Source organism: Lepidochelys kempii, chromosome 16 (assembly GCF_965140265.1).
Source record: "Lepidochelys kempii isolate rLepKem1 chromosome 16, rLepKem1.hap2, whole genome shotgun sequence".
Taxonomy (NCBI): domain Eukaryota; kingdom Metazoa; phylum Chordata; order Testudines; family Cheloniidae; genus Lepidochelys; species Lepidochelys kempii.
The window spans coordinates 8,755,543-8,782,572 of record NC_133271.1 but is presented as its reverse complement, the minus strand read 5'-3'; the positions used below and the strand labels follow the sequence as shown (position 1 = coordinate 8,782,572).

Here is a 27,030-nt window from a genome sequence, read left to right as displayed (position 1 = left end):
TGCTCAAATAAATTTGTTAGTCTCTAAGGTGCCACAAGTCCTCCTGTTCTTTTTTTTAGATTAGGACATTCATTTGTATTCCAGGCCCAAGAGAGGACCCATCCAGATACAACGGTTACATTTGACTAAATGGCAGTAAAGAAGAATGTGACTAAAAGGGATTTTGCAGTGATGTTAGCAGCCCTGAAATGTAAAATGAAGCAACCCTGGGATTTATTTTTTTTTTTAGTGGGAATTATTAATTGAACTCTTACCATCTCCAGAAATGAAGCCAAGGAAATCACCAAGCCACAAAGCAGATTACTCTGCTACAGCCCTGCAGCGCACCATGAAGAAAGGTCACATTACGATCTCTTAGCAGACTGCCTGGGGATAATCCCCCACTAATGAAAGACAACAAGCTCTCCAAATACAAAGCAAAGTTTTATCCATCCCTCTGTCCTCCTCTCTTTGTGGGGAGACGATGCTACCCACAAACAAGCTGGAAAGCCCACACATATTCTCAGGCAAAACTCTGATACACAATTCCAGTAGCATCTAAAGGCCCCACACGAAATCAGGGCTCCATGGCGCTAGGTGCTGTACACACACACACACAGTCTCTTCCCCAAAGAGCTTACAAAGGCAAGACACAGGATCTCTTCTCCTCCTCATTGTACAGATAGGAAGCTGAGGCACAGAGCAAGGAAGTGGCTTGTCCAAGGTCACACAAAGTCAGTGGCTGAGCTGGGAACTGGAAATCCAGGTCTCCCAAGTCACAGCACAGTGCCTACACCACAAGGCCACCCTCCCAGCAAGCGTTCACCAGATTCCCGGGTCTCCTGTTTGAAGCGCTGTTTAATTCTTGACTTTGCCTGTTTGGGGGCATGTTTCACTGGTCATGCCACGGTCAGCAGGGATGCCCATTCACCCATTCACCCCTCCAACTTTTCCTTCAGAGAGGGATTTCCATTCCCAAATAGTGACTAGTAGTACAATTCAATATCTTCTCCCCACTGAGCTCTCAGGAGAAGAGTTCCCTTTCCCACTCTCCCGGATAACGCCACAATGGCTCAGGGCTGGGCCCTCTGAGGAATGAATTGGCTGCGTAGGCTCCTGCCATTCCAGAACATACTCCCTTCTAATCACCCCAAGTAAGAACCTGCACGACTAGAACCTGCAACCACTGGGATTCTGGACCGCTGATGCTTCCACGTCGTCATTGGCAGCTTCGGCCAGGTTTCCCTTTGCGTTTTATCTTTTATTTCTTTGTAACCAATTCTGACATTTACACCTCATTACTGGAAATCACTTAAAATCAATCTGTCGTTAATAGACTTGCTTTATTGTTTTATCTAAGCCAGGGTGTGTTTAGACCTAAGTGTTAGGAAACCTCCATTTGAGATAACAAGGTTTGTGCATATCATTTTCTGTTAATGAAATGACGGACTTTCCATGCGCTTGTGTTGTCCAGGAGGGGGCTAGGCAGTACAAGATGCACATTTCTGGGGGCAAGTCTGGGACTGGGAATTTGCTGGTGTTATTCTGCAATATAATTCAGGAGTGACTGGCTAGACACACTCATGTAACTCAGCCAGGAGTAATTTGCATGCTAGAGGTTGTGTGTGAGGCCAGGCATGGCTGCTCTCACAGTGAAGCAGTATAAAAAGCACCCCAGATTGGAGAATTGAGGGGACACAGCTGTTCGGCATTCCAGATTGTACCCTGGGTAATGTCACAGTCTCAAGCTGGGTCAGGATACTAGGAAATCAGGGTCAAGCCTCAAGTAGCAAGGCAAGGTCAGGAGAAGATGTCTGCATCAATGCTCAGACAGCTCCCCATGACGGCTTCACTGATGTAGTGAGTAGGCATTAGAGGAGAGATTTGGGGGCATGCGTTCCTCGTTTTTATTTCTTTTCCTCCTCTTTGAGTAACGTCTCCAGCTGGGGTTCAGGCAACAGCCAGTCTGTAAACACGGGAACCCCAGCTGTTCCGTTGCCAAAATGTAAATTTCTCACTCCTACCCTTCTTCTTGCCAAAGAACCACTGCTTAACCAGGTGATGGTCCATTTGATTTTGTTGACACCTGGCTGAGGCATCAGTTTGCCTTTCGTCTCTGAGGAACTAGTCTGTGCCTGCTTTTCTAAACTTGAGGCATGTCTTAGTAAAGTCACACAGTAGAATTTTATAACTTTACATACAATGTTGCCACCCATATTTTACCAGCACAAAAATGTTCAGAAGATTATGAGTTTTCAAATAATACCTCGCAAGGCATACTTTGTACACAATTTATCATAGTTTTGAAAAATAGATTAACATGAGGGTACAAATGGTCACAGACACCAACCCCGCTACTCGTCTCCTGGCTGCAGCTTGGTAACGGACCGGTGCACACTGACCACCGGTGCCTGGTCCTGACACCACCCCCAGCAGAACTGCCATGTCATTTCCATTTCCACAATTTCAAGATCCACTCATGCAGGGAAGAACAAGACAGCAGTTCACAGGACCTCCTCTCAGTCACTCCTAAAAGCCACCAGATAGTCACTGCCTCCCTACAGGCCATTCCCAACAGAGAAGCCTTCCAAGGTAGAGCTGTGATCAAGCTCATAGAAGGTGTCTGGGATGGCAAGACAGTGCCAGCCTGCTAGTAATATATAAACTTAATTTTGTATGTCTACAGTAGAAAGACATTAGGGAACAGGAGACTGGAGATTGCAGAATGTAAAGCAACATTATAAATCAGACAGGCATGAAGACTGATTTAAACTCACTAAACAAGGGGTTCCTTGGAGGGCAGCGTTATCCAAGGAAAGCTTCCATTAACTACTGGCATTTATCATCTGGATGGTTGGTTCTTTCATGCACTGGGTATCTGGAGGGTGAAATGTATCACTGAGAGGATATTCAGCACAGCCAGCAGCATTAACCACCACACCAGGGGTCTTTTCAGACAAGCTCACTCCAGCTCATCTTTAGAGGGGAGAAGGTGGCTACTTGAATCACCAGAAAACTAAACAGGATGACTGGGGGGGGGAGGGGAAGGAGGGGAGAGAAAGAAGAAGGGACACCACCATGCTCTGATACCAGTGTCTCGTTCTGACACCAGCATCACCCCTCTGCAGGAGCAGAATCCCAGTGGAGGGGTGTGTGGAGAGGACCAGGGAGTAAGTCTGCTTCAAGAACTGACTGATTAGAGCCCATGGCAGAGGGGAGACTCCTGCTGCTCATACAGCTCCCCCTCCAGAAGCCGCCTCTACACAGAGCCTTGCATAACAGCTAACTCCAGAACAACTAACTCCATTTCTTCAAAAACTAAAAACTTGCTCGCATGCTAAGAAAAAGAGCTTGGGAGATTACCTGTAACAACAAGAAAGGAGCTTCCCCTTTAGGCTTCAGGACAAGAACATTGCTACCTTTCAAATATTCCTTTTATGCAGGGGATGGTTCAGAACAGGGACACAAACCAGAGAAGCACATCACTGGTCAACAATAAAATTTCATATTTCTACCTGTTTGGTCCTTTGCTTCAGAAGGGCAGAGGGACGATAGACTTTGATGAGTCTTTGTCTAAGAAACAAGGATTCCATAAAACCAATTCAAGAAGTAAACTATAGATTTGGCACCAAAACCCCCATGGATTTAGGTTTGCCTTCTTGATGCCACTAACCAGGATCATATCTGCATATGTAAAATCAATGAGAATACACTGCTTTGAGGAAGATGTTCCATAGGCAGGGGAATCACCTGCATTAACAGCTTTGGGCAATGCAGTGTCTTTTCCACTCAGAACAGGCACGTGCCAATCCACAGTTCTTGGGAGTTTACATGTAACAGCTGACAGGACCACACCCTCCTCAAGCAACTTGCACACAGTGTGCTCAAGCCTTCCTGTTTTCCATGAACACTAGAGCAGCAATTAAAAGAGAGGTGGGATTCTCATATCATCCTGTGCACAGAGGCAAAAACGAAACATACGTAGACTGCCAGCTCTTTAGGGAGCATGTTTGTTCTGTGTTCGTACAGCTCCGAGTGCAACAGGGCCCTCTCCACACCTGGGACTTGTGTGCGCTAACTCAGTGTGACTGACAAACAATACAATAAGGAGTCAGACTACAGGAGGGCAGAGAGTCCTTCCCCAGCCTTCGACGTCTCAGAGCACAGGCGCCTACATTTGGTGTTACGGCAAGGACAGGGGTGAAAGTGGGGGGAGGGACAGCTCAGTGGTTTGAGCATTGGCCTGCTAAACCCAGGGTTGTGAGTTCAATCCTTGAGGGGGCCATTTAGGGATCAGGGCAAAAATTGGGGATTGGTCCTGCTTTGAGCAGGGGGTGGGACTAGATGAGCTCCTGAGGTCCCTTCCAACCCTGATATTCTGTGATTCTATGAACGTGGGCCGATACGGCGTACCAATAAGAACCCGCACCGACCCGTACGCCGACCACATCCCTGCCTCTTTTGCCTCCCCCATTGGTGGGGCTGTAGGGTTGCCCCCCCCACCCCCGTTGGCAGCCCTGCAGATAGGGACCAGCGATGGTAAACCACTGCCACAGCAAAGGACCCTGCTTAAAGTGCTGCCAGGATGGCCACCAACCGGGGGCGGGGGGGGCAGCTGCCCCGGGGCACGTGATTTCAAAGGGCCCGGGGCTCCGGCTGCTGCTACCACAGCAGTGGCTGGAGCCCTGGGCCCTTTACGTCACCGCTGGAGCCCCAGGTGGCACGAGCCAGGCGGCGTGGAAGGGCCGGCCGGGGGATGCTCACCCAGCCCAGCCCCCGGACCCGTAAGTCTTCGGAGTTACTTTCACCCCAGGCATGAAATACATTCACAGTGGGCCCAATCCTCAGCTGGTATCAGTCAGTGGAGCGCCCTGAGGTCACTACCACGCCCAGTCACAGCGTTTGGGCCACTGCGGTTCAAACGGGCTGGACAAAGCGCTACAATAGAGGTTTTCAACCTTTTTTCTTATGCAAACCCCTAAAAAGTGTCACATGGAGGTGCGGACCCCTTTAGAAACCTTAGACATAGTCTGCAGAGCCCCAGGGGTCCATGGACCTCAGGCTGAAAACCACTGCACTACAGCCCAGTCACGCATTGGCAGCAGGCCGGGGTCACTAAATGACGTGAGGGCTTTCCCCATCTGTCACAGCCTCAGTTCCACAAAGTCACCTTTGAGCAAAGATTCTTTGCAGCATCCCCTTTGATCCCTACCCTACCTCACCCCACCTCACATAGATGCACTGAGCACCCCGCACCTGGCGTTTCTTCCACATCCCAATTCTTCTGCTCAGTGATAAACTGCAAGTACCGGAAAGCAAACTTGGAAAACATACTGGTTATACCCGTGGATTCGTTCACCTCTCTCTCCTCTGTCAAATAAAAGCCATGCCCAATGACAATGCAGCACCCTCCTTTGTCTCTGGCACAATTTAAAGTAACTCTTGGGCTGCAAGCAGGTACGATCCCTACGAAGAACACACACAACCTTACCAGGGCGATCCACACCCTCACCGCTTCCCCTCAGCATGATACCCTTTCTCTGGTAAACCTCAGCAGGTTCCTGATTAATCCTCCCTGCCTGCTCATTTATGTTCTACCTTGTGAGCCCACTCAGCTAAATTATTGATGCTGCTCTAAAATACCAGGCAGTCTGTGAAAGAAGCAAGGCTGTTTTTAGTCAGGCTTTGACTCTTTGAGGTAAAGATCCAAGGGCATTTTCCCCCTGCTCTACAGCTCCGGTACATTTAAAGAATTAATTGGGTTAATAAAGGGAAACTCTCCTTCACAGTTTTCCTCCTGGCGCTTTTCTGAGGGAAGCAGTCTGAGAACTGGGTGTGTAACCTTGGCAATAGACCCCCATAGAGTGTAATAGTTTGCGACCTGAAGGAGAGCTCTGTGTAGCTTGAAAGCTGCTCTTCCACCACCTGAAGCCAGTCCAATAAAAGATAGGACCTCACCCACCTTGTCTCCCTCATTGTTCGCAATGTAATTTACATACAGATGTGTTCAATGGTAGTTTTCTCCAATTACACATAGAAACAGCTGAAAACCAGCAGTTTTTTGGGTGGAATTTCCTTTGTTTTTTGGCAGCCTCTGGCTTGCGATGATGCCGAACTCCTGCCATTCCTATGGAAAGCTCGGTGCTCTCTGCACTGGAACAGCTGACCCATACTCAGTCTCTCCCAGAGCTGTTTCCAGAACAGCAGTGACCTCCTCCCCAACCCCCTCACGCTACCTCTGGCCTTATTTCCCCCGTGCATATATGCCTGGCTCCAGACCCCAGTTAGTCTTTGTTCCATGACTTCATGCATTCAACCAACCATTCTCTATAAGACAGAACCAGCCCCGGCTCCCAACAGTCCTTCCCCAAGTCTACTCTCCTCCCTCCGCTATGTTTTAAGATGTAGCCCAGCCGGAGAGCCCCGCCCCAAAACCAGAAGAGTGAGGGCACGAGGAATCAGAACTTACAACTCCCACAAGGCACCGCTGGACCCACCGACAAATGTAACTTGAGGTTGAACAGACTCAAAAAGTTTCAATCCGGGAACGCTGAAATGTTTCATTCGATCCAAGTTATGGAAATGAACCATTTCCACGTTTCCAAATTGAGACTTTTTGGAACGTTTTATTCCATGAATGATTTCAATATTTGGAGTTTTCATTGCGACTGCAGATGGAAGTAAACTTCAAACCGTTCCATGGGATGGAAATTCTGATTTTCTTTCCACGCTTATCGCACTCTGGAGCCAGAGGCTATTGCTTGGAAATTAGTCGAAGGCCGTGCTGCTGAGTGGGTTAAAACACAACGCACCAGTTGTCCAAGTGGGGCGGGGGTGTTGGATATTTGGTGGATCTGACGCACTCATATCTACAGTACACCCAAGAAGTCCCTGTAGCTCAGGTCTGCAACATGCCTTCGCGCAGGCAGATAAGGCTTCCGCAAGGATAAGCCAGTGAGTGAGACTAGCAACGATCGCACGGAGTTCTGACATTTAACATGCTCCACTTCCACGCGTTAAGGCTATTGCCACGTGGTGACTTTCCTCATTATAAGCTTGTTGCCTCCATTTAGCATTTCTATTGTGTTTGCCGTAAGCACAACTGCCCTGAAAGCGGGACAGCATCTCTCGTATTGGTGAATTATCTGGGAGTCAAAGTCCAGGCAAACAGCTTCCGGGGAGAAGCACCACAGCAGAAACGCTATAACTGGGGGCAGGGCAGGGTACCGGCAGGAGCAAGATCCATGCCCGGGGATGAACTGGAGTCAGGAAATCCCATGACCTGTTGGAGACCAAGCAGCTCACGCAGTGGAGTAACAGGCTGCTCTCTGATGGGCAAGGGTAGAATTAAGGCTCCCACAGCAGCATGTTCTGAGCCCCAGTCGCTGGGAGGTCTCTGGAAAGCGCCGCATGACCCCAGCACCTAGTACGCTAAACCAGCAACAGCCTCCGTCACCACCTGCCTATCGCCAGTTTGGGTCACTCTGGGCCAGGGAATGGCACTCGTTGGCTTTGGACCACCAGTGCCAAGCAGCCTGAAAGCCAGTTTAGGATAATCTCTGTGGCATAAAACTGACAGAGTCACTCCTACAACTCCCCCTATGCCAGCTGCTGGTGCAGAAAGCCTGGCTGTGAGGGGAAGGGGTGGGGCAAGTCACCAGCTGCAGTATCAGCTGTGTGATGCTAGTCGCAGCATCTCTGAGCCTCCCCAGGGAATGGGCTTGATGCTCAGCCACTCTAGGAACTCGGGGGCACGAAGGCCACCTTGGCACCATACCCCCAGCCTGGTCCAGAGCTGCACTTCTTGGCAATATCCAGGAGTCAGCAGCGTTTTATTCAGACATCGGAGACTCCCAGCTGACAGCAACAGATGCCATGAGACCCTCGGTTATATTAGGGCAGATGGAAAAGCAAAGAAACTGACCAGCCCCTGCCCGCTCCTCCTCCAGCTCCTCTCCACAGAAACGCTTCCAGTGATGGCAGCAAGGACAGGAAAGATGGCTCACTCCAGAGTCAGACCCCAAACTGAGGTGGGAGTTGGGGTAACTTTAATGAGCTGCTGCCCCCAGAGGCTGATTAGAGCCTGAAGATGCCAGGGAATGAGTCCACAAGGCCAAGCACTGCTCTGCCCTCACAGCCTGTGATTTTCCAGAGTACATTTGGTCGGCGTTAGTCATCCCTCTGAAATCAGTAAAGCGTGCCCAGCTATGATTTCACATTGGAAGCCGGTTTTGGTCAGTGCCTGCTGTTTCCATCATCCAAACAGCTCTGAGCACTTCTTTGCCACAAGCGAAGGGAGCAGCTGGGAGACAGGGCTGGAAGTGCTTTAGATGTGCATACTTAACAATCCATAGGTCGGAATGAATCAGAGGCCACCAGTGTCCTGGGTGGGCCGCTAGGTAGCCAATTATCTGGACCAAATGCAAGTGGAATCACAGTAGAGAAACTCTTTGTACTGCAGCCAAGCTCACAGTAGAGCTCCCACTGACTGCCCAAACCAGTAACAAGGAGGGAAAAAACCCTGAATAGCTAAAATATCAAGGCATGATTTTCAGAAGTGACAGTGATTTTTAGATGCCCAACTTGGGATGCATCAAAGAGGCCTGATCTGAAGTGCTGAGCACCCACTCTCTGGAAATGCATCCAATGAAGTGAGCTGTAACTCACAAAAGCTTATGCTCATATAAATTGGTTAGTCTCTAAGGTGCCACAAGTCCTCCTTTTCTTTTTACGAATATAGACGGTCATAAATATAAAGGGAAGGGTAAACCCCTTTGAAATCCCTCCTGGCCAGAGGAAAAACTCCTCGCACCTGTAAAGGGTTAAGAAGCTAAAGGTAACCTCGCTGGCACCTGACCAAAATGACCAATGAGGAGACAAGATACTTTCAAAAGCTGGGAGGAGGGAGAGAAACAAAGGGTCTCAGTCTGTCTATATGCTGTTTCTGCCGGGGACAGACCAGGAATGGAGTCTTAGAACTTTTAGTAAGTAATCTAGCTAGGTACGTGTTAGATTATGATTTCTTTAAATGGCTGAGAAAAGAATTGTGCTGAATAGAATAACTATTTCTGTCTATCTTTTTTGTAACTTAAGTTTTTGCCTAGAGGGATTCTCTATGTTTTGAATCTAATTACCCTGTAAGGTATCTACCATCCTGATTTTACAGAGGGGATTTCTTTACTTCTATTTCTATTAAAAGTCTTCTTGTAAGAAAACTGAATGCTTTTTCATTGTTCTCAGATCCAAGGGTTTGGGTCTGTGGTCACCTATGCAAATTGGTGAGGCTTTTTATCCAACATTTCCCAGGAAAGGGGGAGGGGTGCAAGTGTTGGGAGGATTGTTCATTGTTCTTAAGATCCAAGGGTCTGTAGTCACCTAGGCAAATTGGTGAGGCTTTTTACCAAACCTTGTCCAGGAAGTCCTGCAAGGTTTTGGGAAGTATTTTGGGGGAAAAGACGTTTCCAAACAGCTCTTCCCCAGTAACCTGTATTTGTTTGGTGGTGGTAGCGGCCAATCCAAGGACAAAGGGTGGAATATTTTGTACCTTGGGGAAGTTTTGACCTAAGCTGGTAAAGATAAGCTTAGGAGGTTTTTCATGCAGGTCCCCACATCTGTACCCTAGCGTTCAGAGTGGGGAAGGAACCTTGACACAGACTAACACAGCTGCTACTCTGAAACCAGTCACCTTTAAAAATCCTATCATTACAGATCCCAGCCAAGATCAGGGCTCCATGGTGCTAGCAGCAGCTGTTCACACACCTACGGAGAGGCAGACTAGACTCTGCTCCCTCTCCAAGTGTCGTGGCTTTAATTTCAGAAAGAGGCAGGAGAAGGTACCAAATAAATGAGAACCTCTGTTTTTTCATGCACGCTGGCCAGTGAAAAATCCTGCCCTGATGTCAACCCCTGGGGTTAGAAAGCAAAGCCTGCTAACACAGGGATATTTACAAGAGGGGAGAATGAATAGTTCTGTACTGTGCAGTTGTTCTCTGGCTTGGTAATTGATTCCGCATTTATAGCGAACCCAATGCTTAAATCTCTCTACCCCAAATGCTCCCATAACTAAATAAGCACAAAGGAGACGTATAAGCTGATTAACTCTTCTAATGCTCTCATGACCCAGAAGATGAGCTGTTTTAAGCAAACTTTCCCCACAAACTGGTTTCCATGCTGGAGCCTGTGGAAGGAGGTAAGGGAACTTTTTCCAAACCAAATGCCTCACAGAGATGCTGGGAAAAGGCCCCTTTTTGGCAAGAGCCATGCATACAGAAGACTAAATTGCCCTAGGGGAATTATCCAGGAAATACCTGCAGGGCCAGAGCAGGCAGTAAGAAAAATGGATTAGTGCAGATAGGCTGCCACAAGAGGAACTAGCTCCTAAGACTCTAATGAAGAGCAAAACCTCAGATGCCTCCCAAAATCAAAAGAGTCGTCCATTTCTCTGTCCTGAGCCACTAACCTGCTTCCACCCTAACCCAAGTAGTGTTCACATGCATGGCAGGCCCTATGGGGAGACAGGCAGCACTGTTCTATGACCCACGCTAAAATGAGCTCCATCTAACAGGGATGACCTCCCCGTTCTCCCAGGCCAGGCAGCGAGCTAAGCAGAACTATCAGCCTCTCACTTGTTTTCTCATTTATTTCCACCTACCCTCCCGCCTTCCAGCAGCTGTTGCTAATTTACTCATTCCACCCACCCATTCTCCCTCTAGCAGCTGCTAACTCATAATTTACCCTGTTCATAGAAAGGTGGGTGCAGAGGAGAGGAGAAACCGAGGCTACATCATTAGAATAAAGAGAGATGCTCCAGGATGCCAGCTGCCACTTGGATTCTATGTGATAGGCACGATGTAAGAACCTAGTCAGATTCCTGCAACCAAATGAGATGAAGTGTCCATTCCGCCTCTCAGCCATTCACCCTCCAACAGAGCAGTGATGTGAGAGGTGGACTAGATGGCCTAAGGGGCTATTTCAATCCCTGCAGGGGCCAGCACAGGGCTGTTCCTTACAGCAGGTTTATCTAGGGCTTTGTCCAGTCTAGTCTCACGCACAGTAGGCTTTCCCTGCGGAGGCGACTGCATGATCTTCTGGCTCTCACAGTCAGTAAGGAGCAGAGGAGATGAAGGAAGCCAGAATCATTCTTCGGCGGCAGAGATCTGCAGTGTAGCTCCGGCAGGAGGCACCTTTCCTGATCACAGCACAAACTTTTTGCATCTAGAGAGCACCCCCACCTACTATCAAGGAGGGGTGGTCTCCCCTGGGCATTGGCACCTTGCTCATCACCACGGTCCCTTAAGGAGAACATGAGTTACAAAAACACAAGGGAAAAACAGCCAGCCTCTGCAGTAGGGAATACAAGCTACCAGTTCCTTCACTGAGAATTTGCAATCTACAGGGCAGTTCCTTTGCTAAGGTTAATTGTCACAGCCCCTTTTGAAAAAAGAACAGGAGGACTTGTGGCACCTTAGAGAGTAACATATTTATTTGAGCATAAGCTTTCGTGGGCTAAAACCCACTTCATCATCGGATGCATGCATGCATCCGATGAAGTGGGTTTTAGCCCACGAAAGCTTATGCTCAAATAAATTTGTTAGTCTCTAAGGTGCCACAAGTCCTCCTGTTCTTTTTGCAGATACAGACTTACACAGCTGCTACTCTGAAGCCCCTTTTGAGTCCATGGAGCTAGGACGAATTCCACAACAGGACCTGCCCACCAGCTGTTGTGAAACACAAACAGAGAAATAAAAGTCCATATTACAAATGTGCACTGCAGATAAAGCCACTCACCCCTCCATCTGTCCTTCCTCATCCCAACAGGAAGTATTTTGAACTAAGGGGCAGCCATTGTAGGAATTCCCCACAGGGAAAGAATGCACAGGCTGAGAAATGTCTTGGCCAACTTAAGGAAGAAAAAAGCCTGTCAACTCACAGCTCATTAACGGAGTCATTTATGGCTGAATCCACACCCATGCCCTGTCCTTTAGCCTTCCAATTCTAATGAGATCCTACCTCTTCAAGAATACTACGCTCTATAAGTCTGCCACAGAAGGGGCTGGTTCCAGCACTATATTTTGAAAGGCTTCTCCCTGCAATAACGATATAGACACATAGCTGCCTTACAAACGAGAGTAGACTCTAATTGCTGCCTCTTCATTTTCTGCCTCTAAATAGCAACGAGAGCAGCCACCTCAGGAGGGAGACTAAGATCTGTCTGCAGTAACCGGGATGGAGCAGACGTACAGGGGTTTAGGGTGTTTCCGTGGAGAGGTGGAGATTTAAAAATACCCATATTATGTTAAAAGGAGTGAGATGCAAAGTTCCCCCTCAGACTAATTCGTCCACTTGGTGCTAGTAGGTATTAGGGATACGGAGCACAATTCAGCGCATAATTTGAAGCTCTGGATTATATGCAAAAAGCATCCCAGAGCACCAGGGAAATGGAAATCAGCTAAATTAAACCCATTCAAACTCCATTTCCTACGCCAGGGCTATAAAGAGTGACAGCCCTTTACCAGAGATGGTTTTGCAGAGATTGGAGTCAGCGAACCCTTTCATATAGCACTTGAAGGGGGAGATTGAGCAGTGGGGAAGGATGCTGATTATTGCAGCGCAAAGATTGGAAGTGGATCACAGAGAGCGAAATGCAAGTAGGAGACTGCAGAGTAGGTGGCAGCTGGATCTCAACCTGTTCATTAAACGGTTTTAAAGCAGACATTTCATTCTCTGAAGCACTTTCCTTCCTGTTACAGTGAAACAAGTCGTCAAATATTATAAGGGACAGCATTTTACTCCCACTGGATGAAAATGAAGATGATGGGGAGTAAGGGTTGACTTGGGAGCTCCTTTGCTTTCAGATATTTTCCCCATTGATTGGGGGCAGGGGGAAAATAAATGTGCTCCTGACTTTTGATCCCCTTCCTTAATGCTCCAGTAAAGGATCTAGATTTTAAACAGAACGACAAATTAATTTTTTTTATTGTTAGCAGCAAGACGCTGTATTGCACATTAATAGAAAGAAGTGACTTTCCCTTCCTATGAAATTGTGGTATAGTAAAATATGGACTGTCCTTGTAAAGGGAAATCTTTCACACCAAGTATGTACACGAGAGAAGCTCCAAAAAAGGACAGGTATTTAGAAATGTGCTCAGTGTGCTCAGAGGAGGTGGGCTCCCTTGCCAGCAAACCAGAATTTTTAGGCAGGTTCTTTGAACGTTTACTCAACCAGGATCAGATTATGTCCTATGTAGAACGTTAACATTTTATTGTAATTTTGCCTTAATAAGCACAAATAAAATAATTACTTAAAAAATGTAAAAAGAAAAGAAGGACTTGTGGCACCTTAGAGACTAACCAATTTATTAGAGCATAAGCTTTCGTGAGCTACATGAAGTGAGCTGTAGCTCACGAAAGCTTATGCTCTAATAAATTGGTTAGTCTCTAAGGTGCCACAAGTACTCCTTTTCTTTTTGCGAATACAGACTAACACGGCTGCTACTTTAAAAAATGTAAACAGCAAACTCTGTACAAGCGTATTGTAAGCTCTTTGGGGCAGGGACTTGCTCCTTCTATCTGAACACACTAGACAGATATAGGGTAAGAAGTGAAACCGAGGCACAGAGAGGGGAAATGACCTGGCCAAGGCACACCAGTGGTCAGAGGCGAAGCCAGGAACAGAACCCAGGTCTCTCCTGACTCGCAGTCCAGTGACCTAGTTGCTAGGCTAGTCCCGCGACCTGTACCATTAGCCCACAGCCTGGGCCATTAGCCTGTTGCGGTTCAGTGCTGTATTAGTTACAAGGTGTCGTGTCTCCAAGATAACCTATGAGAAGGAATGAAGAGTTAAGTTGTACATATGTCCACTTACTCCCTTCCTCCACCAGGGAACTTGATGGACTGTAGCCAGAATGGCACGAGCAGCACAGGGTTAACCATGAATTATAGCTGGCAATAATTACACCTTGGAGCCTGCCTGTCTGTGTGATCTCTGCAGCTCTCTTAAGAGCCACTCTCAAATCACTCCAATTTCACAGTCCTAGCTCAGGATCAACTTACCATGCAGACTAAAAAGCAATGAAAAGCATGGAGAAACCCAGCTCTTTTGACTCCATCCTAACAGAGCTTGACTGGAGTTTCTCCTCTATGCACTGCTTCTTGGATGTTAAGGAGTCATTGGAAGAGTAGCCCCCTACACACAGGCATTCGGTGCTCAGATCAGTTCTCGCTCGCGTTTGCTCATCTTGCGAGTCACACCTCTCCGCCAGCCCAGCAGAGGCTTGTCTTGGGCAGCTGGGTACGTAGTTACCATCTCAGTGGCATATAGGCTGCTGACAATTGGATTGTACCTGTCACTGGAACACAGCCTCATCACCCCCTCGACATTCCACATGAAGTTTCCAACAGTGCATTAGATTAAACATGGCTATCTTATTTTTATAACAATTTTTACATGGTGGCTAGGGCTGCATTTTAACAAAGAGGCTCTTCGTTCCGGTTTGAAACATGTCTCTTCAAAGCAAAAAAATTCCCTCCTCATGTCCTCTCTATTCAGTCTGCTTTGCCAAAAAACATTAGTTTGAATGTTCTCTCTGTGATTTGTTGAAGGCTTAAGATTCTGAACATATGACATTGCTGTATCAATAACATGTGTGGTGATTTTCTACAGATGTACTCTTTTGGGCTGTATCTCCGAAGCCTAAATCAATAAAGACAAGAAAAAAGTCACAGTGAATTATTTTCTGAAAATCACTTTATTGCCTAGCAGGGTAATTGTGAACGTACCTAGAGTGACGAACTGTGGAATGAGCAATGAAGCGCTCTCTATATGGCAAAAAGAGGAGCATTTCATTTCAGCCTTATTTACCACAAGTCTTTTAACCTATTAGAACTCCACAGAGCTACAAACTTTGACTTTTAACACTTCTGATTGTCAGTATTAATCCAGGGTCCTCTTCCCCTTTAAAAGAGGACTGCAAGTGTTTTTTCCCCCCTTTTTTTGCTTGTTTTTTACTTTAAAAAGCCCAGCAATGCCAAGTCTGGTTTTGCTGAATGACTTACTAGATGGCCGGGTGTGGATTGTGAACCCCCAACCATGGCAGAAGGGACAAGGTTTCAAATCTTCAGATTCTCTAACTGTTTCTCAGGCGTTTAAGTTCAATAGATGTTACCAACAACAAAAACAGTCTAAAAAAGTCTCTTCCCCTGTCAATCAAGTTATCCCCGCAGGATGTCTGATGCCATGACCTTACCTGTGCTCCATGGAATGGTTCCAGGAAAACAGGTCAGGCAACATCTGAATTTGTCATGTAAACAGGATAAAAGCCTCTTTCAAGAAATAAACGTGTCAGACAGAACACAGCCAAAAGAGGAGCACAAACCTTAATATATTCCTCCCTTTCAGCTCACCCCAGTAAGTGGCTGGCTGAGGCTACAGTTTCAAATTTCTATGATTACTGGGGGTTGGAAGTTCACCACAGTGATCTCCACTAAGAAGGGCGTCTCGGGTTTTCAGTCTCCCGACTCCCAGGCACCCACTCTGAGCTCTCGCCCCAATAGCCAGACACAACCAGGGCTCCCATCGTAAGTTCCCACTGACGACAGCCACCAGCTTTGTCGCATGCACAACCCTGTCACTGGGGAGGACAACCAGTCCCAAGGCTCTTCTCACTAGTTATCATAGGCACTTAGATGGCCCCCAGCACCGCAGTATCTGGGCATCTCACAATCTTTAATGTATTTATCCTCAAGCCCCCCGTGAGGTGGAGGAGAGGAGAGGAACAGTCCTGGCCTCAAAGTCCTTTCAATCTAAAGGAAGGAATATTATCCCCATTTTACAGATCACTGAGGCACAGAGAAGAGACTTTCCCAGACCACGCAGGGAGTCAGAGCCAGAAACTTGAGCCCAGATCTCCTGAGTCCCAGCGTGGTCCATTAAACATAAGGCCAGTCTTCCCCCACGCCTTCCTCAGCGACAGAACCTTACCGTCACCCCCCAGGCATCAAGGTGGGGAAAAACTGGCATTAGCATCTTTGCCCCTTGCAATTAAGGTACCAAGAAAATTAAAGCAGAAAAACAGAAACCAGAGTCTAAAAATGGGAAGACATGTTTATTGTAAGACTTCCCTCCTTAAAATGCTCAACTCTCCCCTCCCACACAGAAGAGTTCCCACATCACAGGCTAGTAAGCCACTTCCCTGAATCAGGGTAGCACATCCCAGGAGGCAGAGGGCATGGCTCACCCCCACTACACACACAAGTGACATGCCTGATACAAGAGGGCAGATTACAGCAAGATAAAGGCCAGGCCTTTTTTCCCTTTCTCTGGTGCTTTAACATCAGGGAGTGGTTCTTGTAGGTCAGTCAGGGTGTCTTTACAGGAACAGTCCAGCAAACTATGCAAATACAATCCTGGGTCTTCCATATTCCCCTGAACCACAACATGCATTCCATTGAGTAACACCGATTTCCTGTCAACAGGACCCTCTCTTCCCATGGGATGGTTGGAATTTTAGAACCGAAAGCATTACTGGAAAACAGCCCAAACACAGATTGATCTGGCCCCTAAAACATTAAACTCCCCTCCATTCACTCTCATGAACGTTGCACTGAGTGAACCAAATCACAGCGGGAAACCACTCTCTGTCCCAAAACAGGCATCATTTCCCCTCCCCAGCACATCTGGAAGCATAGCAGCAGGATTCAGTTACCATTTAGTTCTGACTGCATCCCCCATCCCATGCACATTTACGTGTAGCACCTATTACAGAACTAATCTGGATACCACAGGCAGCCAGCCAGCCATGCCCTAAAGCAAACATGGGTGGGGTTTCAGGTAACAGGTGCCTCCCAAGAATGAAATGTCAGGTTGAGAGTGCTGCTCCCAGTGGTAGTTTAGAAGTTAAGTTGTATTAAATCATCTTGGGGGAGGGGACTTATGCAGAAGTACCTGAAATTAATCAACCCTACAACACTGGCATTTGTTCATGGTTTGTGCTAATCAAATCCCTAAAAAACCATCTCCAAGGAAAGTGAAGGATAGCAGATTACGGTGTTCCTTTGTCATTTGGAAGACAAGTCCCTCCATGCTGTTGTGCGCTATTAGAAAGAAGTTCAATGTTTGTTGTTCTGCAGAAGCTCAGTAACTGGTAAAATAACCAGGCCTCAGGTGGCAGTTTCGGAGGAACAGGTTTCCATTTAATCCTTGTTTTCTGCTGCTGCTCTGATAAGGCTGCACACTAACCCTCTGAATTTTACTGTCCATTGATAATCTATTCATGAGGTTTTTTGAAAACACTACATCTTAGCTTAGAGAGCACCTGAGCAGACACTCCCATCCCCATGCTGAAACTGACCAAACGCTGGTCAGTTTCAATACTGCTAGTCCAAAACACCTGGGCTACAGAGAAACAGACTGGAATTACATCTGCTACTGGGAGAAAGCTATGGATAGCAGCCAAGACACTGGAGATGATGCATCCTCCAGCATTCTCTCTCCCATTCCCTTCCAATTTTTCATATCATCCTTTGGCTGGTAGAGTTAGGGCTAGATTTTTAAAAGTATTTAGGCACTGCTGCACTCAGTGTTACACCTAACTGATTTAGGAGCCTAAATATCACATTTTTAAAGGGAGTATTGCTCTTAGAAGCCAAAATTCCATTGATAGTTGATGGGATTTAGGCACTTAGGAGCCTAAGTCACTTTTGAAAATGAGACATAGGCATTGCGAGCTGTGCACAGCAACACCTAAATACCTTTAAAAATCGGGGCTTCTGAGTTTTCCAAACTCAGCTGAGAAGGATCATCCGCAGACATGATGACAATCTGAAGACCCAACCCTATCCTTTACCAACTCATCACTCTCCATCCACCCACACTTAACTATACCACCTCTGCCTCCCCTCACATCTCTGCCTGATAGTGCCCATCCCTCCAGCACAGAACGACTAGACAGGACAATTATGGGTCACCTAAGACACAGTACTGAAGATCCTACAGGAGCACACTGGCACTGTGAAATGTCAGTGGGCACTCCCTGGATAAGAAGAAAGCTTTTTATGTACTTTCTACTGATGAGATAGAAACTGCTTACATTCCACTCAGGGCCAGCATTAGACTTGCTGGGGCCCAGGGCAGTAACTAAGGAGCGGGCCCCCCACCCCGCTGAAGCCAAAAAGCCCGAGCCCCGCCACACTTGCGGGGCCCCTGTGGCATGGGGCCAGAGATGACCGCTGATAGTGGGGAAGGGGCAGAGTGAGGGCATCTGGCTTCAGCAGTATAATTGAGCATGCTCCATCTGTGTGAGCATGCTCAGTACAAGCCAAGCAGCAAATCTGCGGGGGCACATGACCCTGCATGTCCCCCCAGACGCATTGCCTCTGCGTGAGGCCCCGGGCAATTGCTCTGCTTGCTACCCCCAAACGCCAGCACTGATTCCACTGTAAAAATCTCTCTCATAAACCAAGGACACTGCCTTTTTGTTGACTTTCCGTCATCAATATTAGCCAGAAATTACAAACACCGTGTACAGGTTTGGCATGTGACTGAAGAGCAACCTCCTGAAGCCCCAGAAATCAGCACTTCCACAGTCCAAATACATGAACTCTTGGAACTGAAGTGGCTCTCACAGGACTGGTGTCTGTGCATTAATACACTCTGAAATTCAGAGCCAAGGCTCTGCAACTCTCTAGTTTTTAGTCTATTCCTATGCTCTGTGCCACTAGAAATCAGCCAGTTTTCAAATGAACACAGCACACACATGAACTTCAAATCCTACAAAACAAGCTCCTTCACCAAACTTGTCACTGCCGAAAGAAGACAGCAGAGGTTACTATGATGGGCAAAAAGTCCACTTAATTTCTTTAAGGGGAAAATAGGGGAAACCTCTTTTAACCATTGTAGCTGACAATTCTACTCTCTCAAAGTGAGGAATTTCAGTGAGTAGTTTTGTTTTGTTTTTTTTTAGTGCATATTTTGTTCTTGATCAGTCATCAGAACACAGGGTGGATGAGCAATTTTTGTGCTTGGGCAGGCACAGTTCAGCAAGACTGTTAGCTCATTGTTAAAATAGCTCTACTTTTTAAACAAAGCTAGGGCTTGTCAGGCTCCTCCCAGCTCTGATACAGAAACAAGAACCTGACCCAGTGCAGGATGAATACTCTCCCACTAGTCTGAAAATAGATCCACGGGTACAAGCATCTTGTAATATTTCAGCAAACAGAACCACCCAAGTGTAAAGATTTACAGCAAATAGCACTAATTGCCAGTGACTCCTGACTATCTGAACACATTACTAACGGAGAACTCTTATTTTTATTAAATTATCAAAGGCTTGGCTTACAAAGCCTGTAAGAAGTAACTTAGACATGATTACTATGTATTTATTCTCCCTCTGCATAAGTCACCTTCTACTCATTCAAAGGTTAGATGGAGGGTTGCAGGGTCTGATCCTTCATGCATGGACAATTCCTCCATTGAGGAATCCCATTTTAGTCATTGGGATTCTAGGAAGGAGTAAGGTCCAGCATGTGATGATAAATATATAGGATCAAACCTATAGGGAAAGTCACTAGCCATTCCATTGCTATATTAGCCCACTTCATAATGACCAGCGCACCATGAGGCGCTGTCCTGGCCTCTGTAGACATACCCTAAGTGTACATCTACACAGCAGCGAGCCTCCCAGCCCAGGCTGATGGACTTGGGCTAGAGCTCTACAAATCGCTGTGTAGACGGAGCTTTGAAGTCCCTCTCTGTAGGCTTCAAGAGCCCGAGTTCCAGCCTGAGCCACAACTCCGAAGCGGTATTTTTAGAACTCTAGCACAAGCTAACCTGAGTCCAGAGACCCAGGCGGGGAGGCTCCTGCCATGGGCTGTGTAGACATATCCCTAAAGGGTCAGATTCTGCCACCCTTCTTCACGCTGGATAGTACCTTAGTCCACTACTCATAGAGTCAGGTACTATTCAACTTAAGGATGTCAGAAACAGATCCATATGCTGCACTGGAGAGGAGAGACACCACTAACACAAAAACTTTTGTACAAACCCAAATTCTGCCCCGAACACCTTACACACATAAAGTCCCCTGTCTCAGGAATGGACAGACCGGTTTTCCTGGGTAAATTAACCTGATTTTTAAGAAGTTTATACTGGTGAATTCACAAGTTTTTAGTTAACTTGCAGAGGAAAATATTGGCCTTCTGTTCCCCTGAGAGCTGTGTGGAGGCGACCAATATTATGTCATTCTGGTTAAATCTGAAGTCTTATTACAGATCTGAAGTTTTGGTCTGGTCAACAACATGCTGGATGGTCCTCTCAGGGAGGCTCATGGACAGACACTGGTCAAACATTCAGAAGCCCTTAACTATTCATATTAAAATTCACACTGCTTGTGTTTTATAGTAACTTAAAAATTCTTTATACTGGACATTAAGAGCCATCTCTTCCTGGTCACACACAGCTATACAAACATCTGTATCGTCATGAGATTTCCTGGTTCTCCGAATAGATCCACACACAGAGAGAGACTGAAGCAGCTGGGTTCATTGCCGCACCACATTCCGGCTGTGTAAGCACTATCCTCTCTCCTCTACGCTAGGGACTGACCACAAGGCTTGGGAAGGTTTATTTTCAGATTGGTTTAGATCCTCACGAACCATGTCATTTAAGACTTTAGAGAAGGAAATAGCTAAACCCAAGACTTGGTCACCATCCTATTTCTCAGCTATCCTCCTATAGGCAAAGGGGTCACACATCTTCCAGACAGGGGCATTTTTTGACCCGTGCTGGTGCATTACTGGTCAGGAGCCATTGGAGTGGGGAGCGATTCCCACCGCTACAAGGAGGTTTACAACTAAAACGACCCTGGGAACCACAGGGCTTTGGGGTCCTAGCCCTCATTCCGCCCTCCCCTTCCCCGGCATTGTTGCTCTTGTATGAATCCCCCCGGGGAGGGACATCCCACTGAGGGGGACCCTTCTGTCCTGAACAGCTCTGGGACTCTCTTCAGCCCTCCTCTGCTTCTGGGTAAGGCTCTTGTGACACTCTGCAGCTGGGCGTGCGGCGCAGGGCTGAGTTAATACAGTAGCCCGGCTCCTGCTGGCCTTCAGTGCAGTCTCCCGAGGTCGAAAAGCACCGCAGCCCCCCTCATCCCCTGCCCTCAACCGAGGAGGAGGTGGCGGAGCCAGCACTCCCCTGTGTTTCCCAGCCAGCCGGTCCCCTCCGGGGGCGGGAGCCTGCGCCCACGGGGGGCGAGCCAGGGGCTCACCTCGCGGCCCCCCTCAGGCTCTCCGACATGAAGGGAGCACAAGGAAAAGCTCCCACAGCCAGCGCCCTGCGCGGCCCACGGGACTCTGCAAACCCTGTGTCCGGCTGCACCAGGATGCACCGCCCAGCCCCACTCCCTGCAGCCTCCCCATTAAATCAGCCCCCCGCAGGAACACGCCGCACCCGCCGTGCCCCGCAGCCTCACCCACAGACCGCGCCCCGCAGGGAGCCGCGAACCCCGCACCCCGCCCCAGCTGCTGGCGCAGCGGAGCCGGGCTCTCCCCGCCCGGCCCCTCACCTGGTTTGCCGGGCCGCAGCAGGCAGGCTCCGAGGACGATCCCGCGGAGGAGGAGGGCTCCGAGCCGGGGGGCAGGCGCTCTGCGGGCCGCCACCATCCTTCAGCAGCGCCGGGGACTCATTGCAGCGGGGTCCGGCCGGGCGCGGGGGCGGGAGGGAGAGCGCGGCGGCCACCGCCGGAGCTGCGAGGAGTCCGTGTGCCGGGCGGGGAGCGGGAGCGGGGGCGGGCCAATCCCGGCACCGCCCGCACAGCGCCGGGCCCGGCATGCGCGCCCCGGGGCCGGGAGAACCGGACCCACCCACCGCGCTGGCCACCGGGGCGCGCTGCAGGGCGGGGGGCGGGAACAGGTGCGGGCCGCGGCGGCCCCGGGGCAGGGGGCTGCGCTGGGAACCTGCCCCCAGTGCCCCAGCTCATTCCTGCCCTGCCCACCCCGGCTCCAACTCGCTGCTGCCCCGGGATCAGCCCCGGAGCTGCTGCCCCAGGATACTGGGGACCTGCCCCCCAACTCACTGCTGCCCCAGGATACTGGGGACCTGCCCCCCAACTCACTGCTGCCCCGGATCACCCCCCGGAGCTGCTGCCCCAGGATATTGGGGACCTGCCCCCCGACTCACTGCTGCCCCAGGATACTGGGGACCTGCCCCCCAACTCACTGCTGCCCCGGGATCACCCCCCGGAGCTGCTGCCCCAGGATATTGGGGGCCTGCCCCCCGACTCACTGCTGCCCCAGGATCAGCCCCGGAGCTGCTGTCCCAGGATACTGGGGGCCTGCCCCCCGGCTCACTGCTGCCCCGGGATCACCCCCCGAAGCTGCTGTCCCAGGATACTGGGGGCCTGCCCCCCGACTCACTGCTGCCCCAGGATACTGGGGACCTGCCCCCCAACTCACTGCTGCCCCGGGATCACCCCCCGGAGCTGCTGCCCCAGGATATTGGGGACCTGCCCCCCGACTCACTGCTGCCCCAGGATACTGGGGACCTGCCCCCCAACTCACTGCTGCCCTGGGATCACCCCCCGGAGCTGCTGCCCCAGGATATTGGGGACCTGCCCCCCGACTCACTGCTGCCCCAGGATCAGCCCCGGAGCTGCTGTCCCAGGATACTGGGGGCCTGCCCCCCGGCTCACTGCTGCCCCGGGATCACCCCCCGAAGCTGCTGTCCCAGGATACTGGGGGCCTGCCCCCCGACTCACTGCTGCCCCAGGATACTGGGGACCTGCCCCCCAACTCACTGCTGCCCCGGGATCACCCCCCGGAGCTGCTGCCCCAGGATATTGGGGACCTGCCCCCCGACTCACTGCTGCCCCAGGATACTGGGGACCTGCCCCCCAACTCACTGCTGCCCTGGGATCACCCCCCGGAGCTGCTGCCCCAGGATATTGGGGACCTGCCCCCCGACTCACTGCTGCCCCAGGATCAGCCCCGGAGCTGCTGTCCCAGGATACTGGGGGCCTGCCCCCCGACTCACTGCTGCCCCAGGATACTGGGGACCTGCCCCCCAACTCACTGCTGCCCCGGGATCACCCCCCGGAGCTGCTGCCCCAGGATATTGGGGACCTGCCCCCCGACTCACTGCTGCCCCAGGATCAGCCCCGGAGCTGCTGTCCCAGGATACTGGGGGCCTGCCCCCCGACTCACTGCTGCCCCGGGATCACCCCCCGGAGCTGCTGTCCCAGGATACTGGGGACCTGCCCCCCGACTCACTGCTGCCCTGGGATCACCCCCCGGAGCGGCTGCCCCAGGACGCTGGGGGCCTGCCCCCCGACTCAGTGCTGCCCCAGGATCAGCCCCCGGAGCTGCTGTCCCAGGATACTGGGGACCTGCCCCCCGACTCACTGCTGCCCCGGGATCACACCTCCTAACTCTCTGCTCCCGTAGGGCACTGGGGACTGCCCCCAGTTCATTACTGCATTGGGATTCCCTCCCTGGCTCTCTGCTCTCCTGGGACGCTGGGGACCTAGCTCCAACTGAATGATGCCTGGGACCACCCCTTGGATCTGGTGCCCTAGGGAACTGGGGACCTTCCCCCATCTCCCAACTCTTTACTGCCTTGGGATCATCCCCTGGGTCTCTGCTCCACTGGGAACCTGCCCAACAACTCATTACTGCCCTGAGATCAGCCCCCTATCTCCAGATCGCTGCTTCCTTAGGACACTGCCCTCTTCAGCTGCCTGTGGCCAGGGAACTGTGCTGTGCTAGCTACTTGACCCCTCTCTGCTCCTAGGGGACCACAACGTGCTGGAAACCTGCTTCCATCCATCCCCAGCCTAGTGGGGAAGGGTCGGAAGAACTGGGCAGGTGCCAGGGGCCGCATTATTAAAAGATAACCTGCACCAGAAAGGTTAAATTACTGTAATTAACATTACTCCTTTTCGACCCAAGTGACTAGTCAAATTTCCAGGCTCTGGGGATGTTCCAGCTGGAAGCAGAAATTGATGGAGTCTGGTATTTTCTTGGATGCAATCTTGTTTATTTTATGAGCAGCGTACCAAGTCCTGCTTCTCAGAAAGCAGGAGGAACCAAGAACAAAAGCATCAGTTTCTTGGCTTACAACTCCGAGCCTCTTTAGCCAACGGACCTAAAAGCTCTCGCTAGCTTTTCCCAGGGTCACACTGTGCTCACAAATGACTGCGCTGCTTTCTCGCTTTTTGGCTCTGCCTCTGTCCATCCTTGTCGGTTTTCAGTTTCTGTGTGTTCTCTCTCTCGCACGCACACACACACACAGCTCAGCCAAAACCTCCTGGGTGGGTTCACACACAACTTTTGTCAGGGCTTTGCTTATAGTTATGTTAACTGAAGAGCGAATTCACACCTATCAATCTCAATGGGGTTTTAACTCATAACAAAGTTTCACCCAGCTCATAACATTAATTATTATTTTCTTGTGTTATTGCGGTACTGCCTCAGAGCAGCAGTCATAGGCCTGGACCCCATTGTGCTAGGTGCTGTACAAACACAGAACAAAAAGAAAGCCCCTGCCCCAAGGAGCTGACAATTGAATGCATGCTGTTCTGGTTCCTTGTGATCCTGGTGCATTGGGTAATGTTGCCTGTTCTCCACTGAGGTGGGCTGGTGAAGAGTGGAGAGAGGGAGTGTGTCTGTGTGTGGGCAAGGGCTTAGCATCAGGCTCTCTGGCCACTTCAGTAAGGAATCTCAGGGCCCCATTGTTCTCATTGTCTTGCATACACCACTGTAACTCTGTTATTATGAGGGACATTGTTCCTGATTTACCCCCCTAGATACAAGCAGGATCGGACTCATTGACCCCCTTTCTGGGATTCAGGGCCTCCTGGCAGAGGTCTCTGGTGTACCTTCCCAGCATTGAGAGCTGGGCTTCTCAAGTTTTTCCTTCTGCCTGGCGCGTGTGCACTCAGGGCCCTCTCTCTTTCATCAGCCCAAGGCAGGAATTAGAAAGGGGAATTAGTTGCAAGCTGGGGGAGAAGCTGTGGGAGGGCATGAGTGTCTGATCACTATGGTTGAAAGGCTGTCTGCCCAAGTAGTGACAGCCTGCTGTGCTTATCTGCTAATAATAATATTTAGCTCTTATTGTTTTTCATATCTAGATCTCAAAGCACTTTACAAAGGAGGATATCATTATTTCCATTTTACAGGTGGGGAAACTGAGGCACAGAGGGAGACTGTAAGTTGCCCAAGAAGTCAGTATCAAAACTGGATATTGAACCCAGGCTTCACATTTAAACCAGATTAAAGGTGCAGGACAATGCACAATGAGCATATGGAACTCCCTGCAGTAAGACAGCATTTTGAGAGCCTAGCAGGATTCAGTAAAGGATGAGATATTTATACTGATGACGGAGATGTCCAGGGGTGCATTACTGATGCAGTTTGCAAATTAATTCCAATGCAGCAGTCTCTCGTTGGAGTCTGCTTTTGAAGTGTTTTTGTTATAGTATTGCGACTTTTAGGTCTGTAATTGAGTGACCAGGGAGGTTGAGAGGTTTCAGAGCAGCAGCCGGGTGAGTCTGTATTCGCAAAAGGAAAAGGAGGACTCGTGGCACCTTAGAGACGAACCAATTTATTTGAGCATGAGCTTTCGTGAGCTACAGCTCACTTCATCGGATGCATCGGATGTATTCTTTTTGTGAATACAGACTAACGTGGCTGCTACTCTGAAACTTATTCTTTTACGTAGAGTTCAGTTTGGCCAATGTAAACTGGACTCCATTAAATTAGGCTTGAATAGAGACTGGGAGTTGATGAGTCATTACACAAAGTAAAACTATTTCCCCATGTTTATTTTCCCCCCTGCTGTTACTCACACCTTCTTGTCAACTGTTGGAAATGGGCCACCCTGATTATCACTATAAAAGGCTTTTTTTCCTCCTGCTGATAATAGCCCACCTTAACTGATCACTCTCATTACAGTGGGTATGGCAACCCCCATTGTTTCATGTTCTCTGTGTATATATATCTTCCTACTGTATTTTCCACTGCATGCATCTGATGAAGTGGGTGTTAGCTCACGAAAGCTTATGCTCAAATAAATGGGTTAGTCTCTAAGGTGCCACAAGTCCTCCTGTTCTTTTTACATTAGTTACTGTATCACTGCCACTGTTCTGCATAAAGCCCTGTCCATCAGGGAGGTGAGACAGATAAAAAGGTCAAATCTATTTACAGAAACAGATACTAGAAACAGGGGCAATGAGAAAAGTAGGTAAGGAAAATTGCACCAGGCTTAGGGTGACCATGTTTCCCTATGCTGACTACGGGACACCTGGTAAAATTACTTGTTTTCAAACGAGTTCAATGGCAACCAATCAGACCGATGCAGTACAAACATTCAAATTAACATCAAGTTGACTGAGCCCCTGTTAAAAAGAAACGCTGCGTAGCTGGATTCTTTTTATTTACCTTCTTATCTTTAAAACTTTAGAGTTCACACAGAGAGAGGTGACATACACACACTCCCGTACACCTCTCTCACACGGCGGGGGGTGACCGACTGACCCAACCCTCCCTGCCCGGCACTTTCCGCCCTCCAGTTCTGGGTTGGCCCCCGGGATGGACCCACCTCTCCTGGTACCTGGCGCCATGTCTTCTTGAGGCAATACATGGGCAGGGGGCATGCAGGGTCGCATGCCCTCCCTCCCCAGATTTCTGCCAGGGTTCACACCAGAATGTGGCCAGCAGCAGCCTTTTGGCACGGTGCGGAAAGAAGGGGATGGGAGCTGCTTCCAGCCACAGGGGAGGAGGGCAAGGGGAAGGGGAAAGGGAAGGGGAAGGGGTGACCTGGCCTGTGTCTTTGCAGAGCTCATCTCTTCCCCCGACACACACACACATCCCTGTGCCTGGAAGCAGCTTATCCCTTCCTGCCCACACAGTGTTGAAAAGCAGCTAACACCTGCAGGCTGCTGCTGGCCACCGACAGCCCAGCCGCCTCCCGTCCCCCGGCAACAGTGCGGGCAGGAAGGGGTTAAGCCCTAAGGATGCATCAGGGCCCAGGGAACCTGACTGTAGGGGCTTCAGCGAACCGGG

At 49.6% G+C, this 27,030-nt stretch overlaps 1 protein-coding gene across 1 annotated transcript in view; it reads right to left on the bottom strand.

Annotated features, from left to right (window-relative positions):
- NPDC1 (neural proliferation, differentiation and control 1) overlaps positions 1-21,765 on the bottom strand; it is a 124,756-nt gene extending 102,991 nt beyond the window's left edge. The window contains exon 1 of the mRNA XM_073314302.1: positions 21,537-21,765. Coding sequence (XP_073170403.1) covers positions 21,537-21,633 — 97 coding nt within the window. The 5' untranslated portion in view covers positions 21,634-21,765. The remainder of the gene's footprint in view (positions 1-21,536) is intronic.
- Positions 21,766-27,030: the final 5,265 nt, after the last annotated feature.